Source organism: Leptonotus elevatus, chromosome 1 (genome assembly GCF_054856555.1).
Source record: "Leptonotus elevatus isolate MCC_2025b chromosome 1, RoL_Lele_1.0, whole genome shotgun sequence".
NCBI lineage: Eukaryota > Metazoa > Chordata > Actinopteri > Syngnathiformes > Syngnathidae > Leptonotus > Leptonotus elevatus.
In genome coordinates this window covers 12,133,280-12,153,214 of record NC_141239.1, presented here as the reverse complement: position 1 = coordinate 12,153,214, position 19,935 = coordinate 12,133,280, and the positions used below count along the sequence as shown (strand labels likewise).

Here is a 19,935-nt window from a genome sequence, read left to right as displayed (position 1 = left end):
ATTTTCCCAGGAGCATTGTGGACATGCTGGCTGAGAGAGGCCTTCATGGGGTTATCGGCGTGATGTCATCCATTTGTTACCCGGGCTTGCTTTCTGTTCGATACAATAAAAAATGCAGACGTTTGAGGTTCAAATAGCTCAGAAAACAGGCGATTTTTTCCAAGGTCTTTGGTGCTGTCTATGCCAGCCTCTAAAATCACGTTTGATACATTATCATTATGGATGGAAAAGAAAATCGGCTAAGTTTGCAACAAAAATTGGTTGACAAACCTTTCTGGCTCAAAATGGGAGTCATGGGGCAATTACCGGACTGATTGGTTAATGAATTCTAAAAAGATTCGTTAGTGACGGCCCTAATAACATTTATTTCTATGATGACACTGATCATGTACATTTTTTTCCCCACCATTTGGAAACATGTAAACACCGATATGCAACACTTTATTTCTATAAAATTATTCCATTGTTGACATTTTTAAATGATCACGTATACACAGAAGCGTATTGCATTCATTTGAAAAAAAAAAGTCTGGTTTCTTAGTTGTTTTTTTTGCCCTTTTTTTTTTAGTTTGAATTTTTTTTTTGTTTTACATATATATTTTTGGGTTTTCTGGAATATTTTTTCTGGATATTTTTAGCTTTTCTATTTTTCTTCTGTGTTTTTTGAACATTTTTTTCTTGTTTTTTAAAATATATTTATTTTTCTGATTTTCAGATAAATCTTTTTCTCTTTTCTTGTACTGTATATATTTTTTATGACAGAAAACAATACAAAAATTTAATAATTTAAAAAAGCAGGGGAAAAAGACTGAAAAAAAGAAAAACTTTTTTTTTTAAAAAGCCCCTAAAAACTTACTATTCATAACCTCTGACCTCTGCTCTAAATATTGTATGAATGAATGAATGAAAATTGTATTCGGTTCATTGGGAAATTAAAAATTCAACATAATCAAAAACAAACAAAAAACTAATTCCATACATAAATATACAACCGAAAGAGTGTAGGCAGAAGCAAAAGCTTTTCATTTTTGTGCCTACCTATCTAGCACAACAAAATAGAAGAAAATCAATAATTGTACATTTTATTTAGCACCTAATCAAACCAAATCGCCACAGCAAGGTCTAACCTTGTACGTACCCTCTGAGCAAGCATTGTACAGAATAGATCCCGGGGATGTCTGTTGCCTTAACGGGCTGCCACATAATAGCCATTTAGTTAATCGACGGTGCAGTCTATTACATGGGTTGATGTCTTAAAAAAAAAAAACACCCAATAGGTGGATAACTGGGGCTCCCACCCCGTTGGCCCTGCCCAATGTACACCCTTATCCAGGTTGCCCTATACCATATAGATATTAGATAACTACGTCCATTCATTTAGATTTCGCAGGTGCTCTGTAATACCAGGGTTGACCTCTGAAAAACAAGAGGACGTGTTATATTTTTCTTGAAACACCTTGGAGGCAACTGTTGCCACGGCGACTGCAGCAGATGTGCAACTAAATGTTGTCCAATTAACTTATATCAAACTTGATTGTATGCTTTTTTTTTTAAACAATATATCTGACCTCAAATTATGAACAAAAAAACTTTAAAAAAATAACATGAAATAAACGCAAACAACTCTGATCTTGGGACGTTTACCTGCAAACGGGGATGGTTTCAAATTCATTTCCCGACCCACGTGTGTTTGTTTTTGTACTTTTTTCCCCCTTTAAAGTAGCCCCCTCGCTTCTGACACGCTATGATTTTAGCTTAATGTTGCCATTACTTCTGAGCCAGAGCACTTGAATGCGCCACATGTCCTCAGGGCTTGTGGAATGTCCGAGCTCATAGACGTGTGCCTGAATCACTCCATCCACATGAAAGCTCGAGTTGGTCGGCTCCAAATACCGGTAAATTGGGTTAAAAATAAGTGATATTTTATAGCGATATGATATACTTTTGAAGCACGTGTTGTCTTAGTTTCTGTGAGATGAGATATATTTTGGTGTTAAGATGTGAGTAAACATTTGTATAATATAAACGTAATGTGTCGTCTACCTTTTTCACGTTATGCGTCACCCCCGTATCATTCCCGCAATGGTGTCGTCCGTGACTGGGCCTATGCAGTAGGGAGTTGTTTGGAGGACCCCTCAAGTTTTTCTTTACTTTACATGTCATTTTTTAATTATTCACACGAGCGTTATTCTTTTTTTCTTCCATTTTTACAGCCCTGTTTGCCACGCTTTTCACTCGTCGAACTCCACTCTGCGTTAAAGCCACCGTCTTCGGGGCGTGGTACACAACTAACAACACAAAAAGGAAAAAAAAAGGAGCCGGAGACGGAAGGGAAGCTTCAGTAAATTCTGGCTGACCACGGCTGAGCTTATGATGCCGACGTTGCGGGACAGCACCATGTCCCACCCCGGCGAGAATTCCCACCAAGTCCGGGTGAAAGCCTACTACAAAGGGTAAGAAAACACAACCGCCTCCGTCCATGTTTCGCTCTCTTTCCACTCGTAGCGAGCTTTATTATCGTTGAAGACGGCTAAGCTAACGAAGCTAATGGCTAGTGTAGCCCAGTGTGGGGTAAACTTGACAGGCAGGTGAAACTGTCCAGACATCCATTGGACGAGTTGTGGTTTAAGCCGTTTTAACGCTGTTTAAATTTCACTAAAAACACGACATGTTGTTTTTAAAGGAAATTCTGGTGGGGGTGGGGGTATTGATTTTACTCTTCTTTCTTTCTGACTACGATCAAGTTGAGAGAGTTGGCTAATAAGTCGGGCTAAGAACTGTTAGCCGTCGGAGCTAATTGTCAATAGGATGTCACAATGAGCCCCATTTTCACTGAAATCACAGCTATTGATTATTATTATTATGGCACCGAATTAAATGGCTCATGGCTGTTGAATAAATGAAAGGTGGTTTATTAAATACGTTCAAGTGAGTCCAATCCTTTTGTTTATATTGGTTTGCAGTCCCATAGGTGGGCAACCGATGGCTCATGGGCCATTTTGGGACCTGTAGTAGCTTTTGAGGTAGTCCACTCATCCATTTTCCATACTGCTTGTCTTCTTCTATCCTAGCTGACTTTGTAGCGAGAGACGGTATTCACCCTGGACTGGTCGCAGGGCACATATATACAAAAAAAAAAAAATTGCATGCATTTGTCTCTCGGCCAAAGTCAGCTGGGATAGACTCCATGTTTATCTCAACTGACTTTGTGCGAGAGGCAGAGTAAACCTGGACTGGCCATTAGCCAATCTCAGGACACAAACAAACGCCCATCCGTTTTCTATAGCAATGTTTTACATTAAGGTGCAAATAGAACTATTCACATGAAGCGCTACGTAAAAAGGTGGAAATTCAGGCGATGTGAAAGATGCGTTTTACGCAATGCGAGTCAGGCGAACACGAGAAAATTAGCTTCTTTACTTCGGACTCACCGCCATGGAATTGTTGAGCAGAACAATGGAGGATCAAATTATCAGCACTGTTTGTGGGCACCCAGAATCTGTTAACTACAGCTACCAGCACCGGGGTCGGTGACTGTCCGAAAAAAGAAAATGGCAAGTGAGGAAATTGGTATATCTATTTGGTAAGTAAGACTAAAAGAAAAGCCTACATCTACTCGGGTTACATGTGTTACAAATGAAAACAGTTCACATTTGGTGATTACATACATTTTCCCGCCCAAAATACAGATATAAATATAGATTATGATACAGTTATTGCTTTGGTCTATATAAAGTATGTTACAAAATAAGCAAAAAGGGTAATTGTTTTTCAAAATAGAAGCAGATGTTTGCCAATGTCTTTTTTTTTTAAATTAAACATGAAGATAATAGTTCTGCTTTTTGGAGGACTTCAGAAATCAGAGAATATTAACTGCTGAGAGTCCAAAATTCCAAGGATACTACTTTGTGTGGATGAATTTACTAGGGCTGGGTGTCGATTAAAATTTTCTCAATCAATCAATTCAATTTCGATTCACAAGAGTTCAGTTCGATTCGATTTAGATTTTTCCCGATTCACTCCGCTTCAATCCGATATTGATTAATCGTGGAACATAAATTCTTCTTAAATATTATAGACATGATTAAAAACTCCCAAAACATTAAATTCCCAATTAAATTTTGCAGAGGCAGTAACTGGGTTTAATGAAAGTAGCACGTGTTATAATCACTTGCGTGTTACGCAAATATTGACATCAGCAAGGACGAGATGAAAATATTTTCATAATTCGAATTCAATAATTGTAAATATAAATTAAAACTATTCTGAATTGTTTTAAAGTGCAATAAGTCAGGTCTTTCATAAATGTAAGAAAATACTTTTGAATTCATGTGAACAGTAAATTTCAAGAAAACAGTAAGATAAAAAAACATTTGGCCTTTAAAAATCTATTTTTCTCATACATTTCAAAATAATCGATTCATGGTTTTATGAGTTTGTCAGGCTCAAAAAATTTGATTTGATAACGATTATTTGATTATTATTATTTTTTGTAAACTCAGCTGCTGAATTTACATTAAACAGGATCTCCAAATTATTAATCAGTTATCAATATATGTATTGGTAAATGTTTAGTTGTAGCACCTCTCGTCAAAAGCAAACCGGAGCCTATTGCAATTGACTTTGGGGCAAGAGTCAGAGTACAGACCAAACTGGTCATTGGTCAAGCGCAGTTCACACAATCATTCTATATCACACATTTGCATATCAACAATGTAACAGTCTTTAATGAAGCCAGCATGCATGTTTTTGGGATGAGGGAGGAAACTGGAGTAGCTGCAATAAACCAGGGAGAAAATGTAACCTGCACACAGAAAGGACCAGGACCGAGATCTCGGAGCTGCGAGGCAGGCTTGCTAACCACCATTATGCTACCCACCATGTTGCCTCATTTGAGCTAGTCCTCCACTGTTCTTTAAAACGTCCAAAAACATTCAAACTATGAGTTCTTGCATAGCATGATGTTGTTGTTCTTCCATAAATGTAGCACAAGTCAAAGAAAGTTTTCTAAAAACTAAAATGACTCCAGACAGGAAAATGGTTCCCTGCCTTGGATAAAGTTAGACTAATAATGATAACATATATATATATAAGTGGGAGAAACGGGTCTAAATGTGTGAAATTGGCATAGATGAGATGTCAGTGTGACAGACAGGTGCTGATAACACATCTAAAAGGTGCAACAATATCACTAAAAAATGTGTTGATCAGCAGTAAAGGTATTAATAGAAATCCTCTAAAGTTTTTTTTTTTCTTCCTTGTACTATGTGCATTTTCGGTAAGGACTGGTCACTGCGGAGATGTTTCCACCTCCCTCCTTGCGATGGAACCAGCGATTGAACGGGACTTGAAAAACGTGTCATACGAGTCCCGTTCGCCGCGCAGCAGCTGTATTTCTTGGCTCCCCCGGGACACACCTCATTTGTTCGCTTGTTCATTAAGTGACGTCTCGGGCAAGCATCCCGAGCATGCTGTGCTCAGGAATGTCAGCTATGCGAACCCAAGAGAGGAAATGAAGTCGAATCAGGTATTGGATGCCTATGGCAAATTGAGCAAGGATCTCACCTTCGACCAACTTGTGCAAAAAAAACATTGTGTCCTCACTTTCTGAATATTTTAACACAGTGGGATTTAGCGGTAAAAGTGTGTTGCCAAACTGCCTCTGAAAACGTAACATAATTTATGACAGAGATCCATTTTTACGGCAGCAGTGTCTCTCGAATGTTGATACCGTCATAAGCGGAGTATTTGAAGATGTCATTTGAGTATTTTCAATAAACCTTGTGGTAACAGAAGTTGGCCGCCTTTGAATCGTGGCAAGCTGCCGCTCTTCATTTTGGGTTTGGACTCAGCACGTCCTGCTGCTCTCTTACTACAATTTCAATCTATATTTGGTTCTGTTGGAGCTTCCTCACGCTGGGTAATTCATCGTTAAAGCGCGCATTCTTTACCAGTTACATCAGCGAAGCGGCGGTGTCAGGCTGTGACAGTCTCGGTCTGTCACACATTTTTCTTCTTTTACCCTCACTCATCACATCCTTCATTTGTAAGTCACAATAAGCTCAGGCTTTCATTGTCTCTCTGTCACGACTCTCTGTCGAGCTAAAGGCTTCTGCTTCAGCTTGAGGGTTCCTGTGTCAGGCATGTTGTCGGGCAGGAAACAGTGGGATTACGTGGAGGTATTTTCTCCCCCTTTTGTGGGAAGTTGCTCGTCTGTTACGAAGACTCGGACACTTCGAGTTGATCTTAGCAAATGATGCAAAATGGCATGCAGCGCCTGACTGCATGCTGTTGATTCAGTTCTAGTTTGGTGTCTAAAGAAGCACAACATGACACAAGCTTCAGGAGGTTGTGCTTAATGCCACACCGGCACCGAAACAAAAGTTCAGAACATTCACAAAGATTCTCCGATTCTGTTCATTTTTTAATTGTTTGCATTTACGAGATGGATTCTTGTTCATTTTTCCATCCTGTACATACATACTGTACATAGTATTAGCATCATAGCATACCACAATAAATAATTACACAAAGAAAATTAACTCCAAACTAGGGCTGGGCAATAAATCTAATTAATTCGATAAATCGTCATTTTAAAAATCGAATCGTTGAAAATTTGTTAAATCGTGAAATATAAAAAAAAAATCTGCATTATTTAAAGCTGTTGTTCTTATGTTCTGTTACATCCAGATGTTTTTGTGAGTTGTAATTTTTGTAAAAAAAAAACTAAATTCGCAACTTCGACTGACAGGCGAACTTCGGTTGAAGTCGTAGATCCCATAGCTCTATGAGCAATGATAACTTTTAATTTGTAAAATAGCAGTCGCTAAGTGGCTCCGGGTCACGTCCACTTCCATTCAACAATCATTTCCTCCCGCTGTCCGTCATAGGGCAGTGACGTCGGTGCAAATGGTTAATTGTTAGGTGCCCTTAACACCAGTTTCATCAATCAATGAGAAAAGGGTTGGACAGTTCTATCATAACAGGGGAGCATGCATGAAAAAAGTCACGAGGACCCATGCTTGAAGTGGGACAAGAAGTTAGTAATTTTGAACCTGCCGTTGTGGGCGAATTTCAGGGCTTGTACTAGTGTTGACACTATCGAATATTTTTTAGAATAGATTAATAGACTAATGGATTCATTTGAATTTTGTCTTCAAGTGAATTACAAAAGCACCCCTTCCCCCCTCTATTATTGTTTATTAACCAGTGATTGCAGTTTATTTCGTACTTCGCATTCGTATAGTGATTAAAAAAAGGGGGTTGATGGAAACTTTACACTTGTCACAACAAGTCAGCAAGATTGTTTTTGTTGAGTATGACTGGTTCGGTCATTGTTTTCCAAAGTGAAAACAGATGTTTGCAAATGTTTTATTTTGATTAAGCACAGAAGATAACCAGTATTCTGTTATGAAGGACTACAGAAATCAGTGAACAATTCCTGTGGATATGCTGAAATCAGAGGATTTGGACAATTTTAAATAAAAATATGCCTCCAAATTGGGATGCACAGAAATGAATTTTTTGGACCGAAACGGAGATTATGCCAATTTTCTATTATCATTGCATTTATTATATCGTTATAAAATATTTAGGCCTATTTAGCATGGGCATTTTAACAAAGCACAATATAAATTGAAATGCGTCCACACCACAGACATCAGAGACACTAAATGCGGAGTGAGCAACTGAGCATTTTCTGCCGGTGCAATTGCACTTTATAGTCAATGTACAATATTTCGCACCATTGCACCGGCGGGCACGGATGCGTGCGGTGCGGTGTGCGATGCATTTGTAGGCTATTATATTATTATAAATCGGCCCATATTCACCACCGTTTAAAAATAAATACATTTCTTCGCACCAGCCAATCGGCTTTGGGAACGGACTGCAAAGTCCCACACGGCGTCCTGTACAGATCTGTATTCACCCCGAGATAGTGGTGAGTGTTTACTTGTTTAAAACTGTTGATAGCAATAGTGCTAAAGTATTTAGCACGGCCACCAGAATGCAAGTGAAAAAGTGGAAGCGCTCGAGGGGCTCTCATGCGCTGCAGGAGAAAGAGTGGCTCACCTGTAGTGCAGTACTCGGCAGCGCTGTCTTTTTCGACATAGTTTACCAAGCGACCCTCTCCTTCTGTGCACAATGAAGCTGCCGGTACTCATAAAACGCCAGAAAGGCGGACACTCACTCCTGTGTTTGGTGTTTAATTCAAACAGACACTTGCTTGTCGCAGTATTTTTTTTTTTTTTTTTTTGCTTGCGTCACCACAACATCCTCTTTCGGCTTGAATTTTATTTCGGCCTGTGCTGTCTAATTTGCGGTTAGCATTGCAACAAAGTTTGATAGTTTCACAGATTTGCTTTGAAAAATAGTGCATAGGTTGGTTTCACAGGAGTGGCCGTTACCTGTGCAAGTGCGGTGGTCTTGACAGTGAAGATGGATGGTCCAAGGTGCTCATGGAAACCCTGGGAAGCACTCTGACCCTTCCGCCTGCTTGACTGCTCGCCAGTGACGAATCGCTTCACTGCAGGCAGATGGGACCGCCGAGTCCGACTAAGACCCCAGAGGCACGGGTTACCAAATACAACCTCCCCCACCCCCCCGCATCCATCGCCTTACCGACTCTTCCCTAATTTGAGTGTACAGTAGGGAAGAATGCCAGGTCTGTGCATCCTAATGCCACAGCTGCTGGCTTTTACTCAGTGGTGAGCAGTTCGGCTTCATTAATCACTCCACATACTCTCAAGGTTTTCCTTTGACTCTAAACATTCCTTCTTTTTAAAATGTTATATACTTGGATGGGGAGGCTGTGGTTCTACGGCGGTACAGACATGTATGACATTTCAAGGTTAAGGATGGCGCACAACTAACTAGTTTACACAGCAGCATAAGAACACATCATGCACCACAAGAAGGCGTGCCCACACCCAAGAATTTGGCCAGAGACTTTGATTTTCCACGTTGCAACACAAAATATTTTACCTGTTTCTTGTGGCTTCAGTCGTTGAGTCACAATTTGGACTTGAGTCAGAAATGAGCGTTTACTATGATCTTCTATTGAATGGACGGACGCCCATGTCTCAACGTGACAAATTCAACATCACCCGCTGCCGTCTGGCGTTGTTATCTCGAGTGAGGATGTAGCTGCCATGTTTGTCTTGCTGGAGAGATCAGAGTGTACGAGTGTAGATGCCAGCCTTCTCCAACCCCCACACCCACCTCCTTCATTGGAAATAATTAACACCACCAGACTGGAGGATGGAGGGTGAGAAAATAGCGGCAGGTTGAGAGGCGGAGTCGGCAACATGCCACTGTTGCACAGAGCTTCCACAATGCCACGTTATTTTATTTATTTTTTTCTTCTTTTTTTTTTTTTGTGCCTTCGGCCGTCTGTCACAGGGTGTGACGCTGTCCCTTTGTTTTAGCACTCCATGTTGAGTGACAAATCGTTTGAGTGGGCTACCACGCGCCCTCTCCTATCCCACCGGAATAAATTGGATTTATAGTCGTTATTGTCAGAGCACGCTTTATGACCATGATCTTCTCTTGAAATTAGACAAAATGTGCATTTTCTCATTCAATTTTGAAAATTGTCAAGAGTTTAAAATAAATACATAACTGCACACAACACATAACATAAATAATAATACAATATAATAAAAAAAACATAACATTCTTGCTACCAAGTTGGATATTTGTAATAAATGCAGCGTAGAGTCTATATTTATTTAAGTAGGCAGTGTGTCTGATTCTGAGACTAGTTTAAATGCACCAATATCGATTCAGTAAGAAGTAAATATACGCAAATAGAACAGTTTGTACATTTTGACAGTTTATAAAAATATATGTGGAATGTCAAGTCACGTGTTTTTTTTTTAACAATAAAGCATCTGAAAAGAATTGCACGTAATTGTATAAAACATGAATGTTGTTTAAAAGTACAGTGCATGTAAATTTAATATTTCATTTGGAAATTGTAATTAAAAGAAAGAAGTATACCTTATTTGTGCATATGGAATAAAAAGTCAAGAAAACATGACAGCTCAGTATTGAAAAGGTAAAATGCGCGTAAACTTAATTTACTTAACAATTTCTTCATTGTTCATGAAATGAGAGCTTATAGTTCCATTGGGGGAGGGTTGGGCATTGAGAATCGAGTGGGACCGGGACTGGGACTAACATTATGGCTCTCCCAGAATTGTTTGGATTTGAAAATGTGGGTGCTAAATTTCATTGCCTAGTTTACCACGTGGAAGCCAGAAAACACGTACGAGGAAGTACCAATAAAAAAAATATGTGCATGTGGTACACAGCAATACACACCTCGCCGTACATGAACAAAAAAGAACTAGCAAGTTTGTGAGCATCAAGCTCACGAGTTGCAATAGATGACGCTACTCGGTGGAGATCAAAAATGAAAAAAATACAAATAAATACCATTCTGGAACCATTCCATCTAAATTCAAAAGAAATTCAGCCTATGACATTTTTGTGTCAAATGTTTGAAAGTGGAAGGGAACCGTCCGTCTATTTGTTTTTTGTTTTTTATTTTTTTATTTGATGAAATGCAGTGCATGACATTTTTGTGTTAAATAGTTGATGTAACCACAATTTAACAACTTGCTCCACGAGGCAGAGCAACTTGACTTTTATCTTCCCGCCTGACAAACTTTACCGCTTTACAGATGCCATAATATGGCATCATATATTATGTGCTGTGTGTAGGCAGCAGGTGTTTTTGTTTTTTTAACATCAAACAATGCAGTGTTATTTATTTGCGCAATGCCGAGCCCAGCACACTTAAACCTCACCTTGAACTGGTGGTCCGGTGCATCCTTGCTTACTCCTGGGCTGATTTATTCATGGTCATCTTACCATAAAGCTCTCAAGTTAATAAAGAACCGCAGGCTCCATTTTGTAGCATGTTAGTAAAAGCCAGGTCCTTGTACGTTGCTCCTAGGCCTGCGGGCACCCCTCAACCCCCGCCCACTTCTCCTCCTTTTCTTCAAAAATATCCACATTCTAGAATCTAAACCATCCCCTTCCTGACCTCGCGTGTTCACAAGCTTGCTGACCTATGTCGCCCGCAGAAGCGTAAAAGCTTATGGATGCCATCTCCCAGGCCGTAAACATCAGCATGACTGGCCGGTAGGGGTGAGCAAGAGACAAGGCCGTTGAAACAAGGGACAGATGATCCCCTCCACAGGGGTGAACGCTCTTTATCACCCTCTACTACCCTTGTTAAAGCTTTATGTGTGTTTGTGGGTGTGTGACTGGAAGAAACAGAGGACGATGTATGTATGATGTCTACTCTAATGGCTGAACCTCTGAGGTTGGACCAGCTCGCCTCAGAATTTCTTCATGTAGTGATGTGGGTCAATTATTTACTCAACTGCAAGAGATGGGATGTGTCTTGTCGGGGTGATATATTGATTGATTTAAAAAAATATCTTGTTCTAGATCTTTACCAATTTTTTTTTTTTTTTACAATTATTTGTATTTAAATAATGCAAACCATTTATTTATTTATTTTTTATTTCATTTTGAACTACTCCAATTTCCATTGACACCATTTTAATGTCATTTATTTTTAATGGATTACAGTAAATGTAAAAATTATCCATCCATCCATCCATCCATCGTCTTGCACTTATCCGGCGGGCTTGGGTGGAGGGGGCAGATATTTTAAAATAATTAAATTTCTATGAAATGCACATTTAAAAAGATTTTTAAGATTACAATTTAATGATATATATATATAAAAAATTACGAGTGGCATTTGAAGAAAATGTAGTTAAAGCTCTTGTTTAAAAAAAACAAAAAGCAATTCTTTTTGTTTTTTTATTTTATAAAAAGAAATACCAGTGTATATTTTTTAATTACCAAGTGAAATTGATCAAAATAACATTTTTCATGATTGTTTTATTATATAAAAAAATACGTTTAATTATATTTGTCAAATGAAACTGGATTTGGTTTAACACAATTGACTAGTAACAACAGTTGGTTGTTCTGTGCAGGGACATCATGATCACCCACTTTGAGCCGTCCATCTCGTATGAGGGCCTGTACGGTGAAGTCCGAGAAATGTGCTCCATGGACAACGACCAGCTCTTCACCATGAAGTGGATCGACGAGGAAGGTGTGTGTCCAGCCCATGCTGACAGTTATGAGAAACACAAAATGACGTACTATAGGGTTGTGCATCTCTGGTCTGTGGCTGATACAAATACATCTATTGATACGCTACCAACAATACATGAAAGATACTTTAGTCGCAATTACCCGTATGATACGATTCACCTCCTTATCACGAGGCAATGTGATCCAACACATTACAATGTATTTGGATTCAATTTGATTTGATACTATGATGCAAAGAAGTTATGCTATTAGTGGTGGGTGATGTATATCATCATCGATATTAACGTCAAAGTTCATTTCACGATGTGTAATTTTACGTTATCGAGTTTAACACTGGCTGTAAAGTAGTAGGACATGATGGAAGTCCTTATTCTGCGAATCAGCGCCAAGAGGAAGTGATAAATCCTCATTCTGCCAATCAGCAGGAATGATTAATTTATGCGACTCGATGGCCCAAGCAGAGCGGACAACGCAATGGCATTGAAGAAATGGAGAAACGAAGGAGTCTCATCCTTCCGGAAATAATTCGGGGTTGACAAGACTGACGTTGGTGAAAATAACGTGCAGAAAAATGGTCGTCGTGAAGAGCAATTCATCAATACTTGTGTTCTACCATTGAACCTTATGAAAACTTACGAGGATAACCTTGTGACTGCATGAGAAAGACTACTGCGAAAGAGTTCTTTTCAAAAGAGAAGTAACGCTCAGCAACACACACGTGAAACCCTCACCAAGTTTAGCAAACACACACTCTTCTATATACTATAATATATATAGTATATACTATAATGGCGCTAACGGCTGTACCTACCGCCTGTGTTGAGGACAGTTTACAAATAACATATTCCACGGCGACATGTTACAAATCACTGTGTATCTTTTTTTTTTTTCATTCTGACTGCTGTAGTAGCTGGAAATGGTCGACCTTTTCATTCTTCACATCAAAGTTTGCTGCTATCTCTCATTATGGCGGCAGACAGACACTTCCACGTTCACATCATGAGATGCTAACCTTATCACGCAGGCTGAAGGAGGCTGGTCACTTGAGACTAGCTAACAGTATGGCTAATGGGCCTATCACAACAAACTTGCATGTGCTGAGGATCACCAAGAAATACACTCAGATAGGGGTGTTAAATTTTTTTATTCGTCAATATATCGAAATATTACAGCGCGCAATTCTCGAATCGATATGCGATGTTTATTTTATAAAAATATTTAACAAAACATCTTAATTCGGGTTAGGGTTCACATGTTAAGCATGGAAGAATGTTATGTTAATGGGACATTAAGCCTTAATATTTTATTTCAATGCTATTCAAACATGAAACATTGCAACAGATTGTTTGTTAAATACAGTGGCTCACAGCTATAAGCCTGAAATTTCAGATAAATAAATACATTTTCATAAAAATCTTAGTGTTACATGTACAAGTTTACTGATGAGTATTTTCTAAATTTGAGTTTTAAAAAATCGCAAGAATCAATTTATAGATTCGTATCGGGATTAATCGAATCGAATCGTGACATATGAATCGCGATAAAGATCGAATCGCCAAGTCTCCTAAGCAATTTACGTCCCTACACTTCGAGCATACTCTGCTTCACTCCAACCGTTGGGAAACAGAGCGTTTTTCGGTTATTCATATTGTCACAAAAAAGGAGTGTGCACTCTGTCAGTAAAGATGGAAACATTCCCGGTACATGGGAATCGATACGGTACCGAACGATACCAATTTCACGAATCAAGTCATCTTTTGCGTCGCGACAGGCGACACCCTACCTTTAACAACTTCAAAATAAAAGCCTTCCAAGGCATTTGCGCTCCTTGTATTATTTGGTAAGGTAAGGTTTATTTTCTCTCCGCATTGGTGGCGTGTTGCCAGACAATGTGCCAAATATTCCTAATTCCCCACAACGTAAACGGTGGTTTCCAGGACCGTGAAGGCAACGGGAGACTTTTTGTGAGCTACACACACACACACACACACACACACACACACACACACACACACACACACACACACACACACACACACACACACACACACACACACACACACACACACACACACATGCATATGAAAAGTCCTCTTCCAAAAAAGATTTGTGAATGGTTGGCCGCACCAGTTCTACCAGTCCAAAATTGAGCGTAGAGCCCTGGTTTTACTCAAATATAGCAGTTTTCTGTTACACACAATCAAATATTGTTTAAAAAAAATGCAAACCTTTAATATAGTTTAGTATTGGGTGTTGTAGTATTGGAGCATTTTTACGAGTCCAAGTATGAATGAAAATGTACTGTTGTTAACAATATCTACAATTTCGAACGATAACTAACAGAACAATTGCTCGTTGTCAGCCATTTAGCAACAGCGGCGGCGCAACAGCCGAGATGGAGCCGTCGGTTCTCTCCGCTCAGCCCGAAGGTCAGCATGACAAAACTAATTAGACTCAACCGCCATATATAATCAGTGCCTTCATTAGCCTGTCTGAGCAAGAAAAGCTGCTTGATGCTTGTAATGAAGTGCTACAGCATCTCTCCTGACATCGATAGAGCATGCGGAGTTAGCCCTCCTCAAGATAACTAAAATGTTATGTATACTTATTATATTTGGGGGGGGGGGACAACTCGGAACAAAGCAGACATATTGTTATGCCTATTTTGCGTGGGTGATGCAAGTCTTAGGTGGCAGACCACTGAGAGTGTAGTGAAAGTGTGTGTGTGTGTGTGTGGGGGGGGGGGGGCAGGGGCAGGTTGCCATCACTCTGCACTCCCAAACCGGTGATGGTGTGCCACGGTTCGATCCCCTATTTGGTTGGATGCCACCGGTTAGACATCTGCCGCCAGTAGATGAATGTGCATCCGCGACAACCCCCTAGCACAAAGTAGTGCTACTCTACACAGAATGCACGAGAAAAGACAGAGGATCTGTGAGCTACATTGTTGTTGTCTACAGCCGTGCATTTCCCACTCATTGAAAATAATTTCTTCAGCAGCAAACTTTGACAAATTGTCCTTTAATTTTACACGTCACCTCCAATGTATTTGTTGCTTTTTTTTTTAAATGTCAGAACAGCACAGCTTTTATCCTCACAACCTTTAACACCGATGGCCGGATATATTTTTAGCTCATAATTATTTTATTATTTTCCTTTTTTCCCCCCTCCTCATTACAATTAACCTGATTCTTTTTTTGCTTTAAAATGTCAGTTGTGTGTATGGAAATGCTTTTCTTAGCTACAATTTAAATGATAGTTTTGCCATTCAATAGGGAATGCTAACTGAGTGATTATGTACTTTCAATTGTCTGTCATGACTATAATTTAATCCTGTTCCTTCAACCCTTTGTCCGTGTGAGGTCATGTGATTTAACATTTGGATCGTCCGGCAGGTGACCCATGCACCGTATCTTCTCAGTTGGAGCTGGAAGAAGCGCTGCGCCTCTATGAGCTCAACAAGGACTCTGAGCTCATTATTCACGGTGAGCCTTGCGCTGCATTTTTTTCCCCCCCTGAACATAATTTCGTGGCAAAACACAATTTACTCATGTTGGAGCTGTGCACATTGGCCTAAATGTTTCTGCTTAGCTCATGCAAGATCATTAGTAACGGGTTTTCAAATAAGAAAAATAAAACTTTACACTATTGAACTTAATAAAAAAAAAATTTTTAAAACATACTTCTAAAAAGATACAGTAAATCATAATTGAATACAATGTATAGAATTAAACATTAGCCTTTTTTTTCTTCTTTTTTTCTTTTTTCTTTTTTACAGTATATGCCTGTGAGCATTGTCATTGTATGTCTACGTGTTGCTGCACCATTTTTTTCCTTTTTCTTTTTTTTACAAATGTGCCTTTCTAAAAGGCTTTAAAACCACAGCATCCATGCTAGTTTTGTTAGCTTGACTTTGGCGTTTTACATTGTGTGTTAACATCAACCACCATTAACACCAGCAAGCTTTCATCTTTCACAAAAGAGAAAAATATAAAATTAAACAAACTGCAAAAGTTATTAGGGCAAAATGGGATGAGACAAAACATACATATTAGAAAATAATATTTAACAAACACAACAAAAATATTAAAGCTGCTCAATGCAGGAAATTGAATTTCAATTCACTACTGCCATGTGTGGCTAATAAATTAAACCGCACACTCCCTTCTTCACATACACACAGCGCGCATGATGTCACATCCGCAGATAAATTTGAACCCAAATCCAGTCAAACTATTGACCCGAGGCTAGGAGTACTCATTGTGAATAGCTACGGTGTTAATTTGCTAATTAGAAGATTTGAGTCATAACTGGTCAAATAAAAAGGCTGCTGTAAAGATATTTTGGGGCAAATTGCTACATAGAGCAGCTTTAAGAAAGAATATTAAAAAATATATACAAATTACAAAAGACAAAATAATAACACCATGAAAATACAAAATATAAGGAAAGGAGAAAAGTAGATTAAAAAATGCATTCGGAAAAAATACGTGAATATTAGACAAGAAATACCGTACAGGCTGCTTCTCACTTTTGTATGTGTTGCATAAAAAATAAAAATAAACAGCTGAAGGAAAAAGAAAAATATATTGAGTGACAGCATTAAAATCGGTATTGTTAAAGGGAAACAAAAGTAGCAAAAGTAAACACTATTTTTGTAAAGGCACCATTTATTTGATGCAGCTCCATTCTCTGTTTAGTTGATATGCTTAGTGTTGTTCCGATACCGATACTGGTATCGGCAGAGGCCCCGATACTGCAATAAAACAGTGGTATCGGTGAGTACTAACAAGTAACATACCGATACCATTAATTCTGACACTAATATAGGACTTTGGATGCAGCATCTTGTGTCTTGCTCATGCATGACATTCACTGATGTGTGACATATTCACTGCATGCCGAGCTAAGATATCCTATTGGCCCTTGAATGCTCTGAACCAATGGCAGGACAGCTTTTTCATGTTGAGAAAAAAAACGCCTTAGGTATCTGTATGGTATCGGCATTGGCCGATACTGCAAAGCTGGGTATTGGTATCGGGGGCCATAAAAGGGTATCGGAACAACACTAGATATGCTTTCTCTTTTATTTTCTACAATTTGTGTGTGCTTGCATGTGTGTGTGCGTGTGTGAACGTCGTCGTTCACAGCAAGGTGGAAGAGGAATCGAGCATATGTTTGATGATGCACGGAAGTGTGAACAACACCGTTTTTCTTCTCCTGACGTGTCTGTAGACCCGCCGGCTACTTTGCCGCTATTCTAGACGCTTCGGCGAATAATCAGCATGGCTGCAGAGGTCGGGGTGGGCATATGCGTCACTGGCATATGATTGACAGGTGCCTGGAAGTGTGTGTCTGTGTGTCTGTGTGTGTGTGTGTGTGTGTGTGTGTGTGTGTGTGTGTGTGTGTGTGTGTGTGTGTGTGTGTGGGTGGGGTGTGTGTGTGTGTGTGTGTGTGTGTGTGTGTGTGTGTGTGTGTGTGTGTGTGTGTGTGTGTGTGTGTGTGTGTGTGTGTGTGTGTGTGTGTGTGTGTGTGTGTGTGTGTGTGTGTGTGTGTGTGTGTGTGTGTGACTAAGGAGCTGGTGTTCAAACGGTGGTTAATGTAACGTTTTTTGTTTGGATCAGAGGTGAGGAGTGGGTTCCCGAGTGCAAGATAGGTGGGTAGACGCGGCGGGGGGATGCTGTGTCCCTCGCTAACGAGCTTCCCGGCTACAGCCCACGCCTCACCTCTGACTCGCACTGCCTCTGGTCTCAAGCTCCTTGTCTCTCACGAGCCCACAAACACACATTTGTCATCTTCTCTCAGGTCATTCGTGCCTGATGCAAAACCAGCATGCAGTGAACTGACAACGTGTCAGACACCCAAGGCGACATTTTGCCTGCAGGTTGTCTTTACTACCACTGTTGTGTTCAACATGCTTAAGTCAAAGGCGTATGCGTTATTCCATAATTCATAACAGTTCCCCCAGGTACCTTTAGGGGAGAAATGATGACATACTCACAGCTTGTGTATTGTGCTATAAGACTGCTGCCTCCACGAGTTAAGCACACACTTGCTGGTGAATAGATGAGAACCAGCTTTCCAGTGGAGCTGGCCAAACTGTTGCACATGCGCTCGCTGGCAAGATCCAGCCTGCTGTTACGCATACACTTGCTGGCAAGATGATGAGGGCCAGTGCTCTGAGCCATGTGGAAAAAAGGAGGCAACTTCACCGCCACTAATCAGAAGTGAACACTGTTTGATAATGTGTGCGTCAACAAAACTGAACTCGCATATAGAGTATGGCTGAATTCTGGCCATTGCTTAATAATGGCTCTGGATGACCTTGTGTTAATATGACGACCAAGGTCGGAGCTGAGATTTGCAACAGGGCGAGAAGGCCACTTGTGCACACGCAGAGACAATTTGGGCAATGGGCAACTAACAAAGGATTTACTTGGTTGTTTAATTTCACACTTGGTGGGTGGACAGGCACTCCAGAGACCAACCAGCCTAGCTGTATAACGGTACAAGCAATTAAAAAGTCCATTTTCAATGAGCGAGCTCATTTAAGTTGATGAAAATCATTAGACCTGAAATATTGTTGTTTTTTCTCCCCAAGTGTTCCCATGTATACCAGAGAAACCCGGTATGCCATGTCCTGGTGAAGACAGTAAGTTCAACCCTTTTGTTTTTGTTTTACTTTGCATGAGATAAACTTTTATTTTATTATACTGTATACTTCTACAGTGGCGTTTTGCGATATGAGTGACTCAAATTACAATTTCAGATGTGAGCAGAGCGTGGTATGTCAGTGAACTCAACTGGCAAATACGGAACAATTCTTCCAAAAAGAGGCTTTAGTTGTTTAGTGCCACTCCCAATTAAAGTGTACTGTCAAACTAAATGTTACAGGGATACTTGATTTATCTATCCATTTTCACCAGTTAGAATATATTTTGCCTAAAATTTATGTGATAACGTCATTATTTTTCATGTACAAATAATAACTATAAAAACACATTTTGCCACTTGCTGTCGACTGAAGATGACATCACAAGTACTCAGGAAACGGGTAACGACCAATCATGGCAAGTGGCCCGCTGAGCTAGATAAGAATGGGTGGATTTGTCTGCTTAATTCATATTGCACAACCGCAGTATTAACTCATTCACTGCCATTGACGGCTATAGACGTCAAAAATTCATTTGAACTATTTCTATTTCACTTCTTTTTTTCTTCTCACTTTTGTTAACAAGAGTATGAAAACCTAGAAAAAAATGTATTGTACATTTAGAACAGATATAAAATTTGTGATTATTCTTGAGTTTAAATAAGTAACTAAACAAAACAGAAAATATAAAAAAATTAGAGGCGTCAGACGATGATTTTTTAAAATTTTTAATTAATCGCATGACTTCAATAGTTAACTCATGACTAATCACATTTTATATCTGTTCTAAATGTACAATCATTTTTTTTCTAGGTTTTCATACTCTTGTTAACAAAAGTGGAAAAAAATGTGAAACTAATAGAAATGGTTCAAATGAATTTTTGACGTCTATAGCCGTTAATGGCACTGAAGGAATTAATCAGAATGGCGTTTTTAGACTAGTGAAAGCAAATTTTTCTGACTTCCCCTTTAAAATCTTCCTTAAAACCTAGACAGTTCAATTTCTGACCCTGGAACAAATGAATTAACTTTGTTACATCCAATGTGTGGGAATTGTTATGACATTAGAACAACTTGGAAGCCAACCAACCAGCCACCCAATTTAACGCGGCCTCTTTTTCTCTTCCTGCCCCACA

At 39.4% G+C, this 19,935-nt stretch overlaps 1 protein-coding gene across 1 annotated transcript in view; it reads left to right on the top strand.

Annotated features, from left to right (window-relative positions):
• Positions 1 to 2,098: 2,098 nt before the first annotated feature.
• prkci (protein kinase C, iota) overlaps positions 2,099 to 19,935 on the top strand; it is a 39,049-nt gene continuing 21,212 nt past the window's right edge. Inside the window, exons 1-4 of the mRNA XM_086077272.1 lie at positions 2,099 to 2,453; positions 12,024 to 12,145; positions 15,543 to 15,632; positions 18,749 to 18,799. Coding sequence (XP_085933398.1) covers positions 2,371 to 2,453; positions 12,024 to 12,145; positions 15,543 to 15,632; positions 18,749 to 18,799 — 346 coding nt within the window. The 5' untranslated portion in view covers positions 2,099 to 2,370. The remainder of the gene's footprint in view (positions 2,454 to 12,023; positions 12,146 to 15,542; positions 15,633 to 18,748; positions 18,800 to 19,935) is intronic.